The following is a 19,873-nucleotide window of genomic DNA, read 5'->3' on the forward strand; positions in this document are numbered from 1 at the left end:
GAGAGAGGCCCCGAGAAGGAACTGGGTGGCCCAGACCACAGGGCATTAGCAGCCAGTCTGCTGACGCCCAGGCCAGACCTGCCTCCCCACAAGTCTCCATGCCTGGTGGGCCCTCGCTCTCTCTGGACACTGAAGCCCCCCTCTCTGCAGCTGCCACCCCTCTCCTGCTCTCTAATCCATTCTCCTGAGCACAACCCCCCACCACCATACCCCCATCTTTCTAAAACCCAAACTGATCAGGTCCCTCCTCGGCCTCAAGCCTACCATGCCGTCCACATCCAGAGAAGATTCCAGCTCTTGTGCTGCCCTTCAGCAGCCAAGGGCAAGAGGCCCCTTTAGAGACCGGAGTCTCCCTTGGCCTGTGTGGGCAGGTGAGCAAGTAAAGGTGACCCCTTTGAAATCTTCCCGGGGTCAGCCTCCACCCCTCTGCTCCCACAGATCCTGCCCCTTGCAGTGCCCACCCCCTCGCCTCCTCCTGGTCCACCTGGCCTCTGGAGCTCAGGTGAGGAGCCAAGAGGCTGGGCAGGGTGATTGGGAGGGGCTGGTTCACACCCACGCTGGGGCCCCCTCACCCCCCGCACTGTGGTCCCCCTGGCCCCAGTACCCAGACTTCTCTCCTCCAGGGCTCTCCACTGGCCCCATCAGCTGGCATCAGGCTCAGCTTGACCCAGGCTAATTAGACCCTCCCCTAGCCCAGAGGAGGCTCTGGCTCCAGCTCTAGGCTTTTTTCCCTGGAGGGACAGAGCTAATTAACCGAGAGGGTTTAATTAATCAATTAGTGTGGCCTCCAGACCCCTCTACTTTGCTGTCACGGTGACAGGTATTTATAAACATGAGTTCTGGCTGAAACCAGAGGGGAGGACAGGCGACCATGGTGGGCACAGGGGCTGCAGAGGCCAGAGCTCCTGCCGGGCGCGGAGGGGCCCAGTCCCACCTCCTCAGCATCTCCGCAGGCAGATGCGCAGCCAGAAGCCTGAGGACACAGCACAGTAGGTTCCCCGGGCACACAGGCAGCATGTCTGTGTGCACAGGTGGCACAGGCCTGACGTCCTGAGCCAGGCAGCTTCCCAGAGGTGCCCCAGATGGTGCCCAGAGGGCCGATGAGTCAGCATCCTGGCCATCGAGGCCCCCAGCGGGGATGGCTCTGCACAGAGGACAGTGGGAGCCAGAGGAGGCACCAGAACGTCAGCTGCAGGGAGAAGTTGGGAAGGCTTCCTGCAGGCGGAGGCATTTGAGCCTCGCTTAGGGAGAGGGTAGACAGGTGTGGCCATTTGAAGGGAGTGATGGTGATGCAGAGTATTCACGGGGAGGAAATAGCTTGTCCAGAAATAGCTGGAGGTGGGACCTTTGCCGCAGGATGTCCCCTTCTGCGGGAAGCCTCCTAGATGCCTGTTGCTGTTGCTCAGTCGCGTCTGACTCTTTGGGACCTGCAGCAAAGGCCAGGCAGCCTTCCCTGTCCTTCACTGTCTCCCAGAGTTTGGTCAAGTTTGCTCAAACTCATGTCCATTGAGTCAGTGATGTTATCTAAATATCTTATCCTCTGCCGCCCTCTTCTACTTTTGCCTCAATCTTTCCCAGCATCAGGGTCTTTTCCAGTGAGTCGGTGCTTATCAGGTGGCCAAAGTATTGGATCTTCAGCTTCAGTATCAGTCCTTCCAATGAATATTCAGGACTGATTTCCTTTAGGATTGACTAATGTGGTCTCTTTGCAGTCCAAGGGATTCGCAAGAGTTTTCTCCAACACCACAGTTCAAAATCATCAATTCTTTAGCACTCAGCTATGTTTATAGTCCAACTCTCACATCCATACATTACTACTTGGAAAAACCATAGCTTTAACTATATGGACCTTTGTCGGCAAAGTGATGTCTCTGCTTTTTAATACACTGTCTAGGTTTGTCATAGCTTTTCTTCCAATGAGCAAGCATCTTTTAATTTTATGGCTGCAGTCACCATCTGCAGTGATTGTGGAGCCCAAAAGAATAAAATCTGTCACTGTTCCCACTTTTCCCCCTTCTATTTGCTGTGAAGTGATGGGACCAGATGCCACGATCTTAATTTTTTGGAGCTGAGTTTCAAGCTAGTTTTCTCACCCTCCTCTTTCATCCTCATCAAGAGGCTTTTTAGTTCCTTTTCACTTTCTGCCATAATGGTGGTGTCATCTGCATATCTGAGGTTATTAATATTTCTCCCAGCAATCCTGATTCCAGCTTGTGCTTTATCCAGCCCGGCATTTCGCATGATGTACTCTGCATATAAGTTAAATAAGCAGGGTGATGGTATTGAGGCTTGATGTACTCCTTTCCCAGTTTGGAACCAGTCTGTTGTTCCATGTCTGGTTCTAACTGTTGTTTCTTGTCCTGCATATACGTTTCTCAAGAGACCGGTTAGGTGATCTGGTATTCCCATCTCAAGAATTTTCCGCAGTTTATTGTGATCCACACAGTCAAACGCTTTGGCATAGTCAATAAAGCAGAAATAGATGTTTTTCTGGAATTCCCTTGCTTTCTCTGTGATCCAGTGGATGTTGGCAGTTTGATCTCTGGTTCCTCTGTCTTTTCTAAACCCAGCTTGTACATTTGGAAGTTCTCAGTTCATGTACTCCTGAATCCTAGCTTCAAGGATTTTGAGCATAACCTTGCTATCGTGAAATGAACACAATTGTCTAGTATGAACATTCTGTGGCATTGAAATGAAAACTGACCTTTTCCAGTCCCGTGGCCACTGCTGAGTTTTCCAAATATGCTGGCATATTGAGTGCAGCACTTTCGCAGCAGCATCTTTTAGGATTTTACATAGCTCAGCTGGAATTCCATCACCTCCACTAGCTTCGTTCGTACCGATGCTTCCTAAGGCCCGCTTGACTTCTCACTGCAGGATGTCTGGCTCCGGGTGAGTGGCCACACCAGCATGGTTACCTGGGCCATGGAGGCCTTTCTTGTACAGCTCTGCTGTGCGTTCCTGCCAGCTCTTCTTAAACGCTCCTGCTTCTGTCTGGTCCCTACCATCTCTGTGCTGTGTTGAGCGCATCCTTATATGAGATGTTCCCTCGATATCTCCAGTTTTCTTGAAGAGATCACTACTCTTTCCCATTCTATTGTTTTCCTCTATTTCTTTGCATTGTTCTTTTTTCTCTCCTTGCTGTTCTCTGGAACTCTGCATTCAGTTGGGTGTATCTTTCCCTTTCTCCCTTGCCTTTTCCTTCTCTTCTTTTCTCAGCTATTTGTAAGACGTCCTCACACAACCACTTTGCTTTCTTGCATTTCTTGGGGATGGTTTTGATCGCTGCCTTCTATACAATGTTATGAACCTCCGTCCATAGTTCTTCAGGCATCTGTATACCAGATCTAATCCGTAGGCGCCTTACCTGTTAGATCGTGTGTCCCTGAGCCTCTGCCCCTCCAGGCTGTGCACTCTGGGACAGCCTCCCAAGATGTTGCCAGCATTTTTCCTCTGCCTCCCCCACCCACCTGGCCCCGGGAACCCACAGATGCATGGTGATGCCTTCAGGAAGGTGGGGTACAGGCTCCTTCCCTTAGGATGCTGCTTTCCTGCAGTCGGCACTGGTGGGAGCCCAGGTGGTATTAGGCTTGGGAGTGGTCAGAGACCCCAGGCCTCGGTGGAGCTCAGCCCTGGGGTAGCTGAGTGGTACTGAGTCCAAGCTTGTACTGTTGGCCACGCAGCAGGCAGGTAAGTTGAGAAGTGAGTTGTTGCTACAAGGATAGTGACTTTATTTAAAAAATCAGCAGACTGAGAAGGTAGTGGACTAGAGTCCCGAAGAACCACTTCACTGGAGTTAGAATTCAGGCTTCTTTTGTGTTTAAAGGGGAGGGGACGTGGTTAGTTGCAAACCTGGTGTCAGATCTTCGGTCTCGTGGCTGTCCCTGGAACTTAGGTCATGACGTCCTGTAAACTTCCAATAAGACAAATGTGATTCTCCATTACACAACTGTCTATCTCTGTATGAATGGGAAAGTGTTACACCTGTAAAAAGCAGAGTCCTGAGAATGGGCTAGCCTGTATATTTCAGGCTGTGGGCAGCATTCTTTTTTCTTTTGTAAATTTAAAAAAAATGATTATTCATTGGCCGTGCTGGGTCTCCATCGCCGCCTGGGCTTGTTAGTTGCGGGGAGCAGGGGCGGCTCTGCAGCTGCAGTGCGCGGGCTTCTCACTGTGGTGGCCTCTCCCATCGCAGAGTCCGGGCTTCAGGAGCGGGGCTCACGGACTCTAGAGTGCAGGCGGGCAGGTGGGGCACACAGTCGTCCCGCGGCATGGGGGGTCTTCCCGGACCAGGGATTGAACCCAGGTCCTCTGCACTGGCAGATGGATTCTTTATCACTGAGCCAGCAGCAAAGTCCCCTAGGCAGCATTCTTACTTTGTAGCAAAAGCAATAGAACACAAAGGCTAGAGTGAAAGAGACAGGTCCAGTGCGGGGTCAGATTGGTTCTTGCCTGTGAGAAGAGTCAGCCAGACAGGCACCCAGACCCCAGTGCGGACCCCTCTCAGCTTGACTTCCACATCTGCCCATCAGGGATGGTCAGCACCTCCCTCCCAGGGCTGCAGGGAGGATTACATGAGTTTATCACAGAAATCTAGAGGGACACACTGGCCCAGAGTGAGGGCCATGCGGCTGTGTTATTATTACGAGTCTTACCGCAATTAGAAATGCCAGAGGATCAGATGCCAGCCAGACTCCCAGGCAGAACAGCTTTGAGGGGCAGCTGGAGCCTCTGGCCCTATGACTCGGCCCCCGGTGCTTTGCTGAGTGCCCAGCACTGCAGATACACGGCTTCTCTGAATTAGAAACAATAACAGCCAAAAGTTAAAGATAAACGGTCCTGCTTTCCTTTCAGAAACCAGCTGGAAAAAAGTAGAGCACAGGTGTTTGACCCGGAAATGCCGCTTCCAGGCAGAAGGCCCAAGAGAGGAGTCTGCAGTGCAGAAAGCACTGCACCCAGGGTCCCAGCCCACACGTGCCGATGGGACAGTGGAAAAGCAGGGCAGCCCGAGCACCGAGTGACCGGGCGGGGCAGAGGATGGGGCTGCCGGGGCCTGGCTCCAGGCGGTTGGAGGGAAAGTGGGAGCCAGGCCTTACTCTGGCTGTTCCCCGTCCAGGAGCACCTTCCCAAGCCCCCATGCCGGGCTCTGCTGGGGCCGGAAGAGAAGCAGCTCCCGGCAAGCCTAGGTTTGGGGCCAGTGTGAGCAGAGGACAGACAGGGTCCTGTGGGTGCAGGGCCAAGGAGGGACAGGGCTGGGGAACTCAGGGGCTAGTGAGGAGGGTCTTTGGGCAAGCGACATAGGAAATGGAGCAAAGGGATTGAGTGCGGGGAGCAGGCTGAGTGCAAGGCCCTTCCTGATGGCCCCGGAAGACACTCAGGCTCCATGATCGAACCTTCCCCAGACGCAGGCTGGGACTGGGGAGGAGCAGGCTGTGGAGCTGTGAGCAGAGGCCAGGGCTCCCCTGGGGCCACATGCTTGGCAGCTCTCTGTGAGTTTTTCTGGACCTTGGGTCAGGGGACACTGCGGGGAGTCCTCTGGGCAGGTAGACAGAAGGGGCAAACGTCCTCAAGGGGCTGCAGCAAAGGGCTCTGCTGGGCAGAGAGAGGCACCCCCCACCCCAGCCAAGGCATCTTGGCCCGGAACCCCAGCCTTCTCCCCGGGCTGGGCACTGGCTCCTAGGCGACTCCCGATGCCCGGCTGTCCAGGGCCTAGGACGGAACTGAGGGTCTGGGAGCGGGTCCCCTGGGTCACTTTTCTCATCAGGGAACCCGAGGACCTGGACTGGGAAGGAGGCTTGTCCAGGATTACACGGGAGTCAGCAATGGCCAGCCCCGGGCAGTGCCCCTCATTAGGGGGCAGGCACAGTTAAATCAGCATCATCCACTGCTCGTGTTCCCAGGGCCTGAGAGGAAGACCCTTCATCCTGCCATCTCCTCTTAGAGCTACAGTTCTCAAGCCCACTGTACAGATGAGAAGACTGCAGCTCTGGGAGGGGGCTCCAGTCTGTGCTGTTCAATACAAGGGAGGATGCTGGTGGTCTCAGCGTGTGGGGGCACAGTGAGGGGTGGGGGCAGGGGAGTAGAGAGTCCAGTGGCCAGAACCAAGCCCAGGTCCGCTTGCCATGCGCAGTCAAGCCCATCTGCTGCCCCGAGGTTGTGGTGAAGGACAGGCAGTGTTTACTGCAGGCGCCAGTACAAGGGAAGGGGCGGCTGGCGCTCAAGACCCTTCCACTCCCCGCAGGGTTTCAGTGAAAGGCCAGGTGAGGGAGGGGAGTCGGCAGGCCGTGTGATCAGCTTATGCGTGATTCTCTGGTTGATGGTGAGGTCACGGGACGGTGTCCCAGGGGCTAGCCTTATCCATCCTTGGGAGCCAGTAGGTCTAGGGGCTGCTGTCCTCACGGTCATCAAGTCGTTAACGTCTTCCATTCGGTGGGTGGTTTTCACGTCTGTGAGACAACTCAGGAAATGTGCCTCTGACAGTGTTATCTGGGTGCTTCACAGAGGAGCTACAGCAGAGGGTACGCCAGGGGCAGGGGGTGGGTCTGTCCTGGAAAGGCCCACAGGGTCCTGCTAAGTCACACAAGTCTGCTGGCCCTGTGGTGGCGTCGTCTCCCCGCCCCTCCCAGGCCACAGTGGTCCAGCCCCAGTGCGCACCCTGACCATCCTAGCCTCCTCAGGGTCCCCTGTCCTGAAGACCTGCCCCTTAGCATGTTCTCCGCTCTTTCTTTTTAAAAAAAATTTTAACAATGGGTTTTAATTGAAGTATGGTTGGTTTACAATGCTGTGTTAAGTTCTGTTAGTGATTCAGCTCTATATGTACATACACACACATTCCTTTTAAAATGTGCTTTTCCACTATGGTTTATCATAGGGTACTGATTACAGTTCCCTGTGCTCTCCAGTGGGACCTTGTTGTCTGTCCCTCTGTATACAAACGCGTACATCACTACCCGCCGCTTCCCACTGCATTCCTCCCCTTCCCCCCGGCAGCCGCCACCCATCCGTTCTCTGCATCCGTTTCATCACAGATGGGTGCGCGTGGGTCAGGTGTTAGACTCCACGCATGAGTGGTGTGGTGGAGCACTTGTCTCTCTCTGGCTAAGTCCGCTCAGCGTGGCGTCTTCGGGGTCTGTCTGTGTGCTGCGCTTGGCCGGAGCGCCTTCCTTTTCGTGGCCGCGTGGTATTCTGGTGCGTGTATGCAGCTCGTTGTCTTCACCCGTCCATCTGTCAGGGAACATACAGGTCGTTTTCGTGTCTTGACTAGTGGATAGTGCTGCTGTGAATGTAGGCGTGTGTGTATCTGTTTGAATTACAGTTTTGTCCAGGTACATGCCCAGGAGTGGGACTGTTGGATCACACGGTAATTCTCTTTCTGTTTCCTGAGGAACTTCCATACTGTTTTCCACAGTAGCTGCACTGACTTACATTCTAGGGGGTCTTTCTAGTGACAATCAGATCTTGCCAGCCCTGGGCTTAAAGCTTTTTAGGGGCTCCCCTGTCCTCTGGACCACATCCCTCCACTCCCCTCCTGGCCCATCCAGCCCTGGAGAAGGGGCTGTGACTCCTCCTTGGCCTGCAGCAGGGGCGGAAGGGCCCTGGGACTGGAGAAGGAGGTGTGGGTGCGGAGTGGGCGGATGGGGTTCCTCCAGATGCACGGAAGCCGTAGGGGTAGGTGATGTACCCCCTGCCCCCCCCCGCCCGCAGGTAGGTGATGAGCAGCCCTGGGAAGGGGACAGCCTGCCTGAACAAAGTGGATCTGGCAGGGGCTGGCGTCCCCTGTCGTCCGTCAGGGCTCATCTGGCCCACAGCCAGAGACGGTGTGGCTGAGGCCTCATCTTACCCCTGGGGAGTCGCTAATGATGGTCTATAATGGCCTTGCCTGGGAAGGGATGACCTCACCGGCCACACCCTGATGAGAGGAGGCTGGAGTCAGAGGCAGGCGGCTCCTTCATCACCCTGAGACCTGCTTGGGCTTGCCTTGCCTGAGAAATGAGGGGGCCGTGTGTGCACACGCGCCCGTGGATCTGGCCCTCCACAGGGCCAGAGGGAGAAGGCTCCCAGCCCCGTGGGTGTGAAGACTGGGGGAACAGGGTGGGAAGGCCTTGCTTCTGCTCAGCGTCTCTGGCTTCTGTTAAGGAGTGTTCCCGGCCACATCGGCGCTGATGCGGAGGGCCTGCCCGCTGCAGACACGGCATCCGGGGACCAGCCTGCGTGTGCCGGGCGGTGGCGGCAGGTTTCCAGCACAGTCTTGCTGCCTGCCTCCGCCCTGCCCCATTCACTGGGGATGACTGTGTTTGCACTCTGGGGAGCGGCCCTGGGGGAAGGGGAGGGGCCCCTCTCCTGAGGGCTGCCTCCCTCTGCCCCAGGCCCAGCGCAGGACCCCCCAAGAGAGAGTTCATCTCTTGTGGGCTCCTTGTCACACCCGCTTCAAGGTGACTCCTCCACAGGTTGCAAGTTCTTTCTTGTGTCCAGCCTTAGTCACTCCTGCTGTTGCACCTGATTCATATATCACAGGACAGCCGAGGCCCCATTATCCTGCCACCCAGCCTGACATCACTGAGCTTCCCTCAGGCATGTTCCCACTCCTGGGAACATGTGCCTAGTCGGCCCAGGAAACGGCTGCTGGATGAATGTGCAAGTGAGGGAGTGATTGGCTCAGATCCTCCTGCGAGAACGCTAAGTGGATGAGGGGGTCCTTGGGGGCCCGGGCTGAGATGGGGACAGAAACGGGAACCCAAAGGGAGGCGAGAAAAAGGAGGTCAGGAGGAGAGAGATGGACTGAGGGCACAGAGAGGGGGCCAGGCGCCCCTGAGCCCCGCTGGTGGCCAGACCTCAGCCAGACGCCTGGGATGGACGGTGCCCATGGGGCGGTGGGACAGCACGGCCAAAACAGACTGGAATCGCAAGCTCTCAAGAGTGAGGGCCCATGAGGCACGACCTGGGACCCAACGTGGGGACAGGGTGTGGCCTGGGCCAAGGTCAGAGCAAGGACCCAGGGCTCCAGCCATGCCCTGTCCCTCTGTCTCCATCTCAGCCAGGCAGGCAGTGAGGTGGGTGTTGCTGCAGATGAGGACCGAGGGTCAGAGAGGCCCCCAGGCCTAGGGTTGCGTAGGAGGCATCGCCCCTCAGCCCTTGGCTGGAGGACTGGCTCCGGAGGAGACTGCCGCTCCCCGCCCCTGCCCCCCCAGCCCTGTGCTTGGGCACGCTGGCACTGCCAGGCACTTACTCAGGCTGTCGAGGGCCCAGCCCCCAGCCCAGCCCCCGCGGGCTTCCCCAGCCCAGGCGGAGGGCAGCGAGAGGGAACAAAGGCCTAGTCTCTGCCTGCTCAGGCCCCCACCCCCTTGCCTGCCCCTGGCACAGAAGGACCCAGGCCCCCGGGAGCCCCCGAGCAAAGGCAGCCCCCGCCCCTTTGCCCACACTGTGAGAACTGCCTCCTCCCGCCCCTCAGGCCTGGTGTTCCCCAGTTCTAAAGATGGGAAGGCTGGGGACATCCCCCTGGTGGTCTGGTGGCTGAGACCTCATGCTTCCAGTGCAGGGGGCCCGGGTTCCCTCCCTTCAGGGAACTAGATCCCCAGTCCCTAAACCAAGACCCAGCGCAGCCAAAGAAAGGAAGATGAGAAGGCCGACAGCCACACAGCTGGGGCTCGAACCATGGGGCCCTCACGACAGACGAGTGAGGCTGAGGCTGGACGTTGGATGTAACTCATGGCGAGATGGGGCGGGACACAGGAAGGAGCCTGGCGGCCCCAAGGTGGGGAGTCCTAAGGAAGCAGCTGAATCACTCACTCTTCCCACCGTGCCCACCTACCTGCCATCTGGAGCTGGTCCAGTGCTGGCCACAGCAGAAGGGATAACGCCAGGCGGGCAGCAGAGATGGGCAGACGGGAGTCAGCAACCCAGACCCCCAAGTTTCCGACTGGGGCCGACTCGGTCAGAGGTGAAGCCCCTGCAGTGGGGCTCCCAGTTCCCCGTCTCCCACTGGGGGCCTCGCTCCCTGGGCCATGGCCTTCCAGCCCCTCCCGGCCCCTTCCGTGTCCCCTGCTCCCCCCAGGGTTGAGTCTGAAGCCTCCAGAGGGGCCCGCCTGGAGGGCTGCCACTCAGCTGCCCTGAGGAAGCCAGGCATGGACCAGGCCTCCCTGTAGGCCCAGGTCAAGACCAGGAAATGAAGGTGAGGGGCTCATTGTGCCTGAACGGGAGTGCACTGGGCATCGGGGTGTGTTGGCCCCACCGCACAGAAATGGATGCTGTGGCTCGGGGGGCTGAGGGACCTGGCTCCCACAGGGCTGGCCCACTCACTGACCGGCATCAGGTCCTGCAGGCATCCTAGGGACGGTGCGGGGGAGAGTGAGGTTGACAGATGCACAGCCCATGTCCCATCCCCAAGAGCAGCAAGAGTAAGGGCCATGGCTGTGGGGGCCAGTCAGGACCTGGGGCGGCTGGGCAGTCTGGGCAGCGTCTAGGTGGGCAACACTGGGTGTGTCTGGGCAAGCAGGGGCTCTGCTGTGTGACCTTGGTGCAGAGAACGTCTCCACACCTCGCTCCCTGTCACCCAGCGGGCCAAAGCCCCAGTGTCCCTGCCGACCCACACCCCAGCTGCTCCTCCCAGCTTTGGGCGCTTCTGACCAGTCCCAGTAAGTGCCCAGCAGGCCCCTGGACATGGCCATAGTGCTTCTCCTCATTGCCCTGGCCCTTATCAGACACCACTCATTTTAAAGAAAAAATAATATTTATTTGCAATATAAACAAAGTCCCGTTGCTGGTTCGGGAATATATATATATATATATGTGTATGTGTGTGTGTGTTTGTGTGTGTGTGTGTATATGTAGGGTCACAAATCTTCCTTCATAAGATCATAAAGCAAAACTGGCCACCCTTGTTGGCATACCCTCATTTACACAAATCTGGTGCGTTTTTCTGGGTTTTTCTTTTCAAAGGTAAAAAAGAGAGAGAAAGAGAACCATGTACACAGCATGGAAGCTTCTTGTCAATTTCTTAACTGTGGCAAGATTTTTCACCTGCTGCCTTGAAGAATCCCTGAAAACCAGCCCTGTGAGGTAAGATGCATTGGGGCAGGGTTTCCGTGGCCTCGCTCACATGCCGAGTGTTGGCTCGCTCAGGGACCCCGGCCCTCCCGGAGGCCCCCACGCAGCTCTACCATCCGGGAGAACGGAGCTTGGAGAAGGAACAAAACTGGGGAGGATACCGGAACCCGTGGCTCTGTTCTGCGGACAGCGGGCTTGGGTGGCGGGATGGACAGGCCTCACAACCCTTTCCCTGTCTGCCCTTGCTGCCCCACCGCCCCCACCCCCCGGGACTGAAATGGATGTGAGCTTCTTAATCCAAGGCATGGGCAAAGCAAGCACAGGGCCGGCTCCCACGGGTTGAGGGGCTGGGAGTGGCGGTTGGAACCCAAGCAACAACCAGGGGTGGGGAGGAGACCTGGGAGGCGGGGCTGTGCCCTCCACCTAAACTTCCCCAGCCACTGGGCCTGCACCCTCAGCTAGAAACAGAGAGAGAGAGAGACAGAAGTAGTGGGTACGGATAAAAAGGGCCTGGGGCCCTCCTCGGGGCTGAGCCCAGAGGGTTAATGCTACTGCTTGGCAGTCCCCTGTGGCCTCCTCTTCTGCCTGGGGTGGTCTGCAGCGACCACCAGAGGGCAAGTGGGTGGGCAGAGAAGGCAAAGGTTACCCGTCCAGCCCACCACTCACAGCGGTCATCACAGGCGAATGCAGCGCCAGGCTGGGCTCCGAGAAGCAGGAGATGCAGCCAGGCCTGGGAGACCCCTGCTGGGAGGAGTGAACCACCCCTTTAAGGGCCGCTGCAGAAACGGAGGCTTCACACATGTGCAAAGTGCATTTGGTCAAGATCAACGTGGGGTTTGTCTTTTCCATTAAAACAGAAACAAAAACTCAAGAATTGCTGTTTGAAATAGGAAGAAAAACAAACTGATAACACCTCTCTCTCTCTCTCTCACTGGATCAAGAAAGGGATGAAATACTGGTTTATACAATCCACTGTTGCACATAGCCTGAAAATAACACTTTCCATTACAAAAAGGAACAATCAAGCAGAGCTTCAACACGCTCTCTGCTCCAGGGAGCTTGGGTTTACCTGCCGAAAGTAAAAAGTAAACTCAGGTCCGTGGGTGTGTCTTTTAAAAAAACAGCCAAACTGGCTGAGCCATCAGCAGAAAGGAGTGTCCTGGGACAAGGAGAGGCCCCGAGGGACTCCCAAAGCCATGTGTCTGATCGCCTCGGGCCCCTCCGGAAAGTCCTGCCGGCGGAGGCCTGGCTGTGGGACGCTGAGGGGAGCTCACCTCTGGGCACAGGTGATGTCTGGGTTCCTCGGGCCAGAGGCAGCAGGCCTGGGCCCTCCCGGCGGGCCCTGTGGGGGCCCGGGGTGGGGGGGCTGGCCCGTCGCCCCATGCCCCCGGCCTCACGTGGACTCGAGCGTGTTGAGTGGGAACAGGTTGTGGTTGGTAGGTGTGGAGAAGTAGAGCTGCTCGCTGGGGGTGTGGTTGTCACACGGGCTGCTCAGCCCCAGCGTCCGCTCGAAGTCCAGCAGCTGCCCCATAAAGTTGAAGTTGGGTGAGATGTTGGACTTTTTCCTCTTGACAAAGTCGTAGGCGTCGTTGAGCGACAGGTTCATCTTCTGCATCAGGTAGGCCACCGTGACGGTCACCGAGCGGCTGATGCCCGCTAGGCAATGCACCAGGACCCCGCACTTCTTGGAGCGGGCCTCATCTGCAATACATGGGCATGGGTCAGGCTGGTGCCTCCTCCAGGGAGCTCCCGCGGGGCGGGCACAGAGAGGGGCATGGCAAGGGACTGGTGCCGCCCGACTCTCGAGGGACTTGGTGAAGTCCCAGGCGGGTGGGACAGCAACTTGGGGTCGAGGTCAAGAGCGTGACCGTGGCGGGGCTCTGCCACAGTTCCAGCTGACATGCCTGCACCTCGGTTTCTGCTCTGTCGGACGGACCTGCTTACTCACTGGGCCCTTAGAGAGATCTGAGCCCAGGGAGGGCTCCACGAGCCCTGTGCCTGCTGCCAGTCTTCCCGCTGCTGGAACTGTGTGCTACGTGTGACGTGCCGAGGAGTCACCTGCGTCCTCTCGGGTCATCTGCAGCATGGCTACCAAGGTTATCTTGTAAATGAGACAGGCAGACACACGCAGTGACAAGGCCACACAAGGGTTCCTGCTAACACGCAGCACTCACCCCTGCTAGCCCACCTCCTGGGGCAGCTCCAGGGGTGCCCCGAGAGCCTCCTCGGGCCATGGGCGTCATGGAGGCCCTTCCGCAAGGGACCAGCGGGCAACGCTCAGCTCTGGACTGGGCCCAGCCAGTCCCTGGGGACCTGAGTCCTGCTCCTGAATAGATGGGGGACCAGGGCCACGCCTAGCCTCACCAGTGGATCTTAAGTGGGGCCCACCCAGCCCACTTCCTCCACTGTTCCCCGGCCCATGTGCCAGTGACACCTCCCAACACAGCCACTCAAGTTCCGTCAGCAATCCCTGCACCCTCCCCAGTGTGGTGCCAGGCTACTGACACGCAGTCGGAGCTCACATGCTGGCTGAGCCACTGACCAGCTCAGTCCTATGCTCTCCCCACCAGACCCGAGGGCAGCTGCAGCGCTGTGCCAAGGCCGTGCTGGGGACAGATATGAATGAGAGGCAGCCCTGGGGCCCGCGGGGTTCCCGCCTGAGCCCCAGGAGCCAGGCCCACTCCTGCAAGAGGTGCAGAGGTTCACAGACTGCTCCCCGGGGGCGCACACTGTCTCGGGCCTGGCACGACATCCCTTTTCCCAACCCAACGTGAGGATTCCCAGGGCTGAAGATGCAGTAGGTGCTTCATCCAGACTCGGAGACCGACTGGGGGTAAGACCAGCAGGGGAAGAGACAGACGCCACAGATTCACGTGGAACACGTTGTCTGACCTTGAAATTTGGGGCAGGATAAGGGGGGTGGTGGAGAAAAGCCTCCAGTGGTGGTGATACACCAAGATAATGGGGAAGCCTGGTCCCCAAACCCAGGTGATCCCAAGTAAAACCACTTCCTGCTGGCTTTATTTTTAGCTCTTTAAGGGGTGTGGCTGGGTCTTGGGGAGGCCGGTGCTTCATCCCCTCTCCGCCCCCGCCATCCCCGAGTCCTGTGGGATCTTGGAGCCTCACTTCCTTCTCTTGTGACACAGGGAGCACGGTTCCCCCCACCTCTACATCCTGTTCTATTCCCTTCCCCTGATGTAAAGGGGCCTTCAAGGAGGATAAAAGCACCTACAAATCAGGCTCAGCCCTGGAAAGTCGTGCGGCACCCCCTTCACCCCACACCTCGCTGGGGAGACCACGAGTGCTGAGGTGGCACCCATACCCTCTTGGGCACGTCCTCAGGGCAGAGCGGGGAAGCTCCGGATAGCCCCTGACACAACCCCTCCCCCGCCCCAGCTTCCTTCCTTCCTCCCAGCCAGGCACCTAGTTTTGGTTCCCAGTAAGCGGATGAGGCGGGGAAGCCTCCCACTTCCTGTTATTAAAGCTAGCCCGGCCCAGCTGACACCAAAACGCCCTCCACTGGACACGGCCGCCAGCGGGAAAACGCTGCCCGGAGGCTGGGCAGAACACTGGTCACCAGCCTCAGAGATTACATTCACCCTCTCGTCCCGTATCCCTTTCCTGAATCCCGGGGATGGCCGAGCCAGGGACGGTGACCTGCCGACTGATAGCTTCCAGCTGGCCGAGAGGAAGCAGGCAGGGAGGTCAGAGATAAGGAGCCCGAGTCAGCCGAGGCTGCGGATGCAGGGGCTCAGAGGGCGCAGAGCTAGATGGCAGAGCACGCTGATGTGGGGGAGGCCTTCCCCTGCCTCCCCTCGCCGCCTGGACACCGAGCCAGCCCCACAGGCTGCCGGGAACGTCTGAGGCCACCCTGAGGCTCTTTGGGTCAGCACATCCCAAGAGCTGCCAGGTCGGGGTGGGCCTCTGGCTCCAGACTACCCTTCAGCCCCCTCAGGTGCACAGTAGAGCCCCAAGGCACTGTGACAGCCCGTCCTCAAGAAACACGTCTGAGGTGTGACGCAGGGCAAGTGAGACCGTGGGAGGTCTGAGCTCCAAACAGCACAGCCAGAAAACCCAAGGTGTCTGGACAGCAGAGTCCACACTGCTCCAGCAGCTGTGGAGAGCCCGCAGGTCGGGGCCCCGCTCTGGCCCCGAGGGCCTCGGTGACTCACAGTGGGCCCTGGTACACCCATTGGCACAGGCTGGCACACGCAGGGCTCCACACAAGCCTCGACAGGCCCAGAGGTACCCAAGCCAGGCACGGGCGACACCCAGAGCCCACACATCTCGACACGCACGCCTGCCCCCCTGCCTGAGCGCAGGAGCTCTTACCAATGAAGCTGATGGCCTCGGGGAAGAACTGGGAGAGGTTCTGGCTCCAGTGGTCAGAGATGGGGATCTGCTTGTAGGTGAACTCGCCCCCGTGCTCAAAGGCGTTGGGCAGGTTGGGCGTGACGTTGAGGATATACTTGATGCCGTACTTGCCGAGCACGTCCAGGTTGGTGGAGTCCTTGGCACAGCCGAGGTAGAGGTAGGGCAAGATCTGAACAGGGAAGGCCGGCTGGCTGGGCGGCGCGGGGCTGCCGTCCGACTCGGTGGCACTGCTGGGCAGCTCTCGGTCTGATTCCCCGTCCGAGCAGTCGGAGCTGATGCGCAGCCCCCCCAAGCCCAGCACCGCGGCGGGCGGCGAGCCGCTGGGCGAGGACGCGCCGTCCACGGTGGTCTCGCAGTGCTCCGAGTATTCTGTCTGGAACTTGTTGAAGCCACCTGTGGCCCCGGGCGGGGGGTAGGGGTGGACAGGGCCCGCGTGAGGCCGACAGGGCCACTGGCCAGTGTCCCCAAACGGGGCTCCCCACAGCAAGGGCCCGCCACCAGCAACGGGCAACACAGGCAGTGCAGAGTATTTACACATGTACCCTCTCTCCCGCTTTCTCATCTGTCCTGTGGCCCACTTTACAGACGGGGAAACTGACACCCCAAGTGGTACAGAAACGTGCCTGAGCACCATACCCTAACCCATAGGGCCTCAGGGCGCCAGCCACACCACTGACTTTAGGGCACTTGAGGACAGAATCCAGCCCATGCCTCTTCGACAGCTCCCCTGCATCAGGCACCCATGGGTGCTCAGTAATTGCTAAGCAGTAAAGGAAAGCAAACAACCCCATCTCAGGCCAATACCTCTGGGTTTGCAAACCCTCTTACAGAAGAGATCACAGGCCAGAGCCGCATCTGGGTCAGCTCGAGGCAGAGGGCCTGGGCCTTCGACTGGGAATCCGGTGCTTGCCCCCACTCCCCACCACTGCCAGGGAGGGTAGTGAAGGTATCAGCTGGTTCTGTCCCCCAGCAGGAGCAAGTTCATAAAAGGGGTCCTGGCTCCTCTTCTCCATAACCCACCTTAGAACTCAAGGTACCCCGACCCTGGCCTTGGACCCACAGAAGGGGAGGCTGCTGGGGGCTATACAGGGACAAGAAATGGGGAGCGCGCTGCAGCTAAGCATGGGCCCTGCGCCCGAGGGTGCCGCAGGCCTCCCCTCCCCTCCCGTCTGCCCGCCCCGCTGCCAGCAAGAGGCCATTTTGGAATGTTAATTGGAAACACCGGCTGCAGTCACTCGCCTCCCAGGGCTGCCTCCCCCTTCCACCACCTCTGGGGTGGCTGGCTAAGGACTTGGGGGTCTCGGAAAACCAGAGCTGGGGCAAGGGACACTCCTTACAGCCCTGCCCCAAGCACTTCCAAGAGGTGGCGATTCCCCAGTGACAAGCCCCACATGGGGATCCTCCGAGTCCCCCAAACTCTCCCTCTGCCCTGGCAGGGCTGAGGGTGGTGATTCAAGGTTCCTGTCCTAACTCTGGCCTTCCAGGGACACCCATTCCAGGCTGGAGGAGCTGAACTGGTGCCCAGGAGGGCACCCTCCCTCCTTTGCCGGGCTTCAGGGGGGAACCTGGGAGCTACCATGGCCCCAACAATGGGGAAAAAAGGAAAGCCCAAGTGGGGAAAAGTTTGTTCAGACCACTCAGATCATGCCCGGAAAGGGATGTAGAGGGGGCTACTGTACCAGCCTACACCCGCACAGCTTGGGCCGGGAGCCCTGGAGGGGAGGATGCGAGCGGGGGAGACGTGGCGCCGGCTGGACAGGCCGGGCACGGGGAGAGAAAGCCGCCTCCGTCGGGGGCATCCGGGAGCCACGGGAGCGCCCCAATTCCAGACTGGGTCTCGCTGCCGCCCTTACCTTGGAGGTAGTAGGCCTGGCAGCCGTCGTCGCGCAGCTTTTGCAGGAGAAGGCCAAGCACCGAGGCGGGAGCGCCGGGCTCTGGCTGCCATTCGGCCGTGGCCTCGTCGTAGAGCAGCACGGTGGCCGCCTTGCAGCGCGTAGCGAAACGCTCCTTGTCGGCGTGGTTGGGGATGATGGAGCGAATGGGCAGGTTGCCTTTGCGGAGGCGGCGCAGCATGAGACCCGGGATGGCCAGGTTGATGGCCGTCTCGATGTGTGACGACTCGAAGAGCTCGTGCGGCCGGCAGTCCAGCAGCAGCAGGGACGCGCCGCCGCGCGCCTCCAGCTCCTCCTGCAGCCACTCGGCGCTCTTGCAGGGCATGGCCCCTGCGCCCGCCGCCGCGCCTGCCCCGGTGCCGGCGCCAGATCCAGATCCCGCACCGGGCTCCGACCCCGCCCCGGTGTCCCCAGACGCCGACGCCCCCGAGGCCGACATGTGCGCCCGCGCTAGGGGGCCGCGGAGCTGGTTTTTCATGGGGAGCGCGGGCGGCCCGGGGCCGGGGCCGGGCAGCCCTGCCCTGGGACGGCGCCCCGGCCGCGCGGGCCCCAGCCGCGTCTCCGGGCGCCCGCCTCCCGCCGAGCTGCTCGCCCGCCGCCCCGGCCTCCCGGCCTCCGTCCCGCCCGGCCCTCCGCGCGCTCCGCGGCCTGACAGCCCCAATTAAACAGCGTCTCAGGCGGCCGCGCGCCCAGGCGCCCTCGGGGGGGCGGGGCCGCGCCGCGGCTCCCGAGCTTAAAGGCGCCGCTGCTCCGCCGCCCCTCCCCACGGGGTCTGCGGGCACGCGAGCGGTGCCCTAAGCCCGGAGACCAGCCCGCTGGCCTTCGCTCGGCCTCAGCGCTGCCGCTCAGAACCCACTACAACTCTCCCAGGGGCCCAACCAAGACACTCCTGGGTCCCTATGCCGGAGCTCCCAGTTCTGTGCCTGTCCCAAGAGCTGTCCTCGGGGGACCCGCTCCAGGGATCCTCTCCCCTACATTCCCGCAGTCTCCCGGGGATGGAGCGGAGGAAAGGGGCGATCAAGCTGAGCCGAAGTCCTGTCGACTCCACTGATTCATGAACAACTCCCAGCGAGTTCAGCACACGGGAACTGAACACCTACTCCGTGCCATTCCCTGGGCACCTAGGCTGTCACCGTTTCAGGCGGCTGCACAGTCCCAAAGAGGGCTCTGCGTTTGGAGACCTGAGGGGTCGTCTCACTCCAGCAGGTCCGAGGGGGAAAGCAGGACTAGGCAGCTGCGAAGGTCGGAAGGCCCAGGGCCGTGCCACCCTCCGCGGGCTAGATTGTAGAAATCCCCAAAAGGACCGGCCCTGGGAAGAGACAGCGGGACCTTTAAGCTTTACAAGCGGAGTGGTGACAGGCGCGGAGTGAAGCGCCACGTGACTTTTCCACAGGCCCGGGGTGGGAGGGAGGGGGCCCCCTCTGTAATCTGCTCTCCTCCCACCTTTCCTAACTCACGAATCAACTTTAATGACAGGCGGGACGCACCACGCAGAGCGCCAATCGCAGCCGAAGGAGCGGGGCAGGGGGAAGGCGGGGCCCGCCAAAAGTTCCACCCAGCGCGGGCTGGGCGGGGCCTCAGCGGCACTGGCTGCGGGTGGCAGGCTGGCTGGCTCGGCGGAGGTGAATGGAGCCGCAGGTAGCCCTGGAACAAAGCGGCTCCACTAGCGCGGCGCGCGTGCGCGGGGCCTGCCGCGCTTCCCATACGGAGTCAGGGCTGTCTGCGCTGGGGAGTCCGTCCGGTCCGTTCCCTGCCCGGCGGAGTGCGCCCACATCCTTGGGGCTTACCCCTCCCACTCTGCTCGAGGCTGGGCGGCTCCTCGCCACCCTGCCTCTACATCCTGGAGGGAATCAGGGTCAGAGATGAATGGCGGCGGTGCCTGAGATTTGCCAGAGTGCGTGCCTCTGGAACCTGCAGGATTTGAGCTTTCTGACCAGGTAGAGGAGCGGCCCTGCGGCATTCCCCGCTACCCACCTCCCCACCAACGCCCTTTTGTCCTCGTGGAGGGGAGTCTACCAGGTTTCATCCCAACTGCAGGGCTGCGTGGCAGAGGAGCAGGGATCTCTTCCACGGTTACACTTCCGGAAAGACCAGAGTATTGCAGACATAGATGGTCCTAGCATCCGAGATGCCAGGCCCAGGGAGGTGATAGGAAAAGCTGGTCTCTGGCCTCCCACGCAGGCTTGTCCTAGGGTTGCTGGGCAGCGCCTTCTTGCCTGGGGATCCGGAACGCGTGGAAAGGGCTCGCCAAGCCTGAGGGGCTCAGATGCACACTCTGCTCTGCTGCTTGCTGATAAGTTGTGATGGTTCTCACCTCTCTGGGCCTCAGGTCTCCCCATGTGGGAGGGTGCTGGGCCCGACAGTACCCAAGTAGTCCATCCCAAGTTTGTCACCCCGAGAAGGCGGTAGTCCCGTTGCTGGTCGGCAGGGATGGAGACAGCGCTCAAACGAAGAGTCCTGGGATTGACTCCTCTGCGCTTCCAATGAAGGGGCAACAGGTGCCACCCCTTTGTCAGGGAACTAAGATCCCACATGCTGGGCTGTGCAGCCAAGTAATAGACAAA

General features: G+C 59.6%; 1 protein-coding gene across 1 annotated transcript; it reads right to left on the reverse strand.

Annotated features, from left to right (window-relative positions):
- Nucleotides 1–10,713: 10,713 nt before the first annotated feature.
- Nucleotides 10,714–17,787, reverse strand: DUSP7 (dual specificity phosphatase 7). The gene is made up of 3 exons (XM_052638341.1): nucleotides 17,271–17,787; nucleotides 15,376–15,810; nucleotides 10,714–12,744 (listed from the first exon to the last, which is right to left on the reverse strand). Exons 1-3 carry the CDS (start codon nucleotides 17,785–17,787, stop codon nucleotides 12,437–12,439), a joined length of 1,260 nt encoding a protein of 419 aa, XP_052494301.1. The 3' UTR covers nucleotides 10,714–12,436.
- Between the last annotated feature and the right edge of the window lie 2,086 nt (nucleotides 17,788–19,873).

Source organism: Budorcas taxicolor, chromosome 1 (genome assembly GCF_023091745.1).
Source record: "Budorcas taxicolor isolate Tak-1 chromosome 1, Takin1.1, whole genome shotgun sequence".
Lineage (NCBI taxonomy): Eukaryota > Metazoa > Chordata > Mammalia > Artiodactyla > Bovidae > Budorcas > Budorcas taxicolor.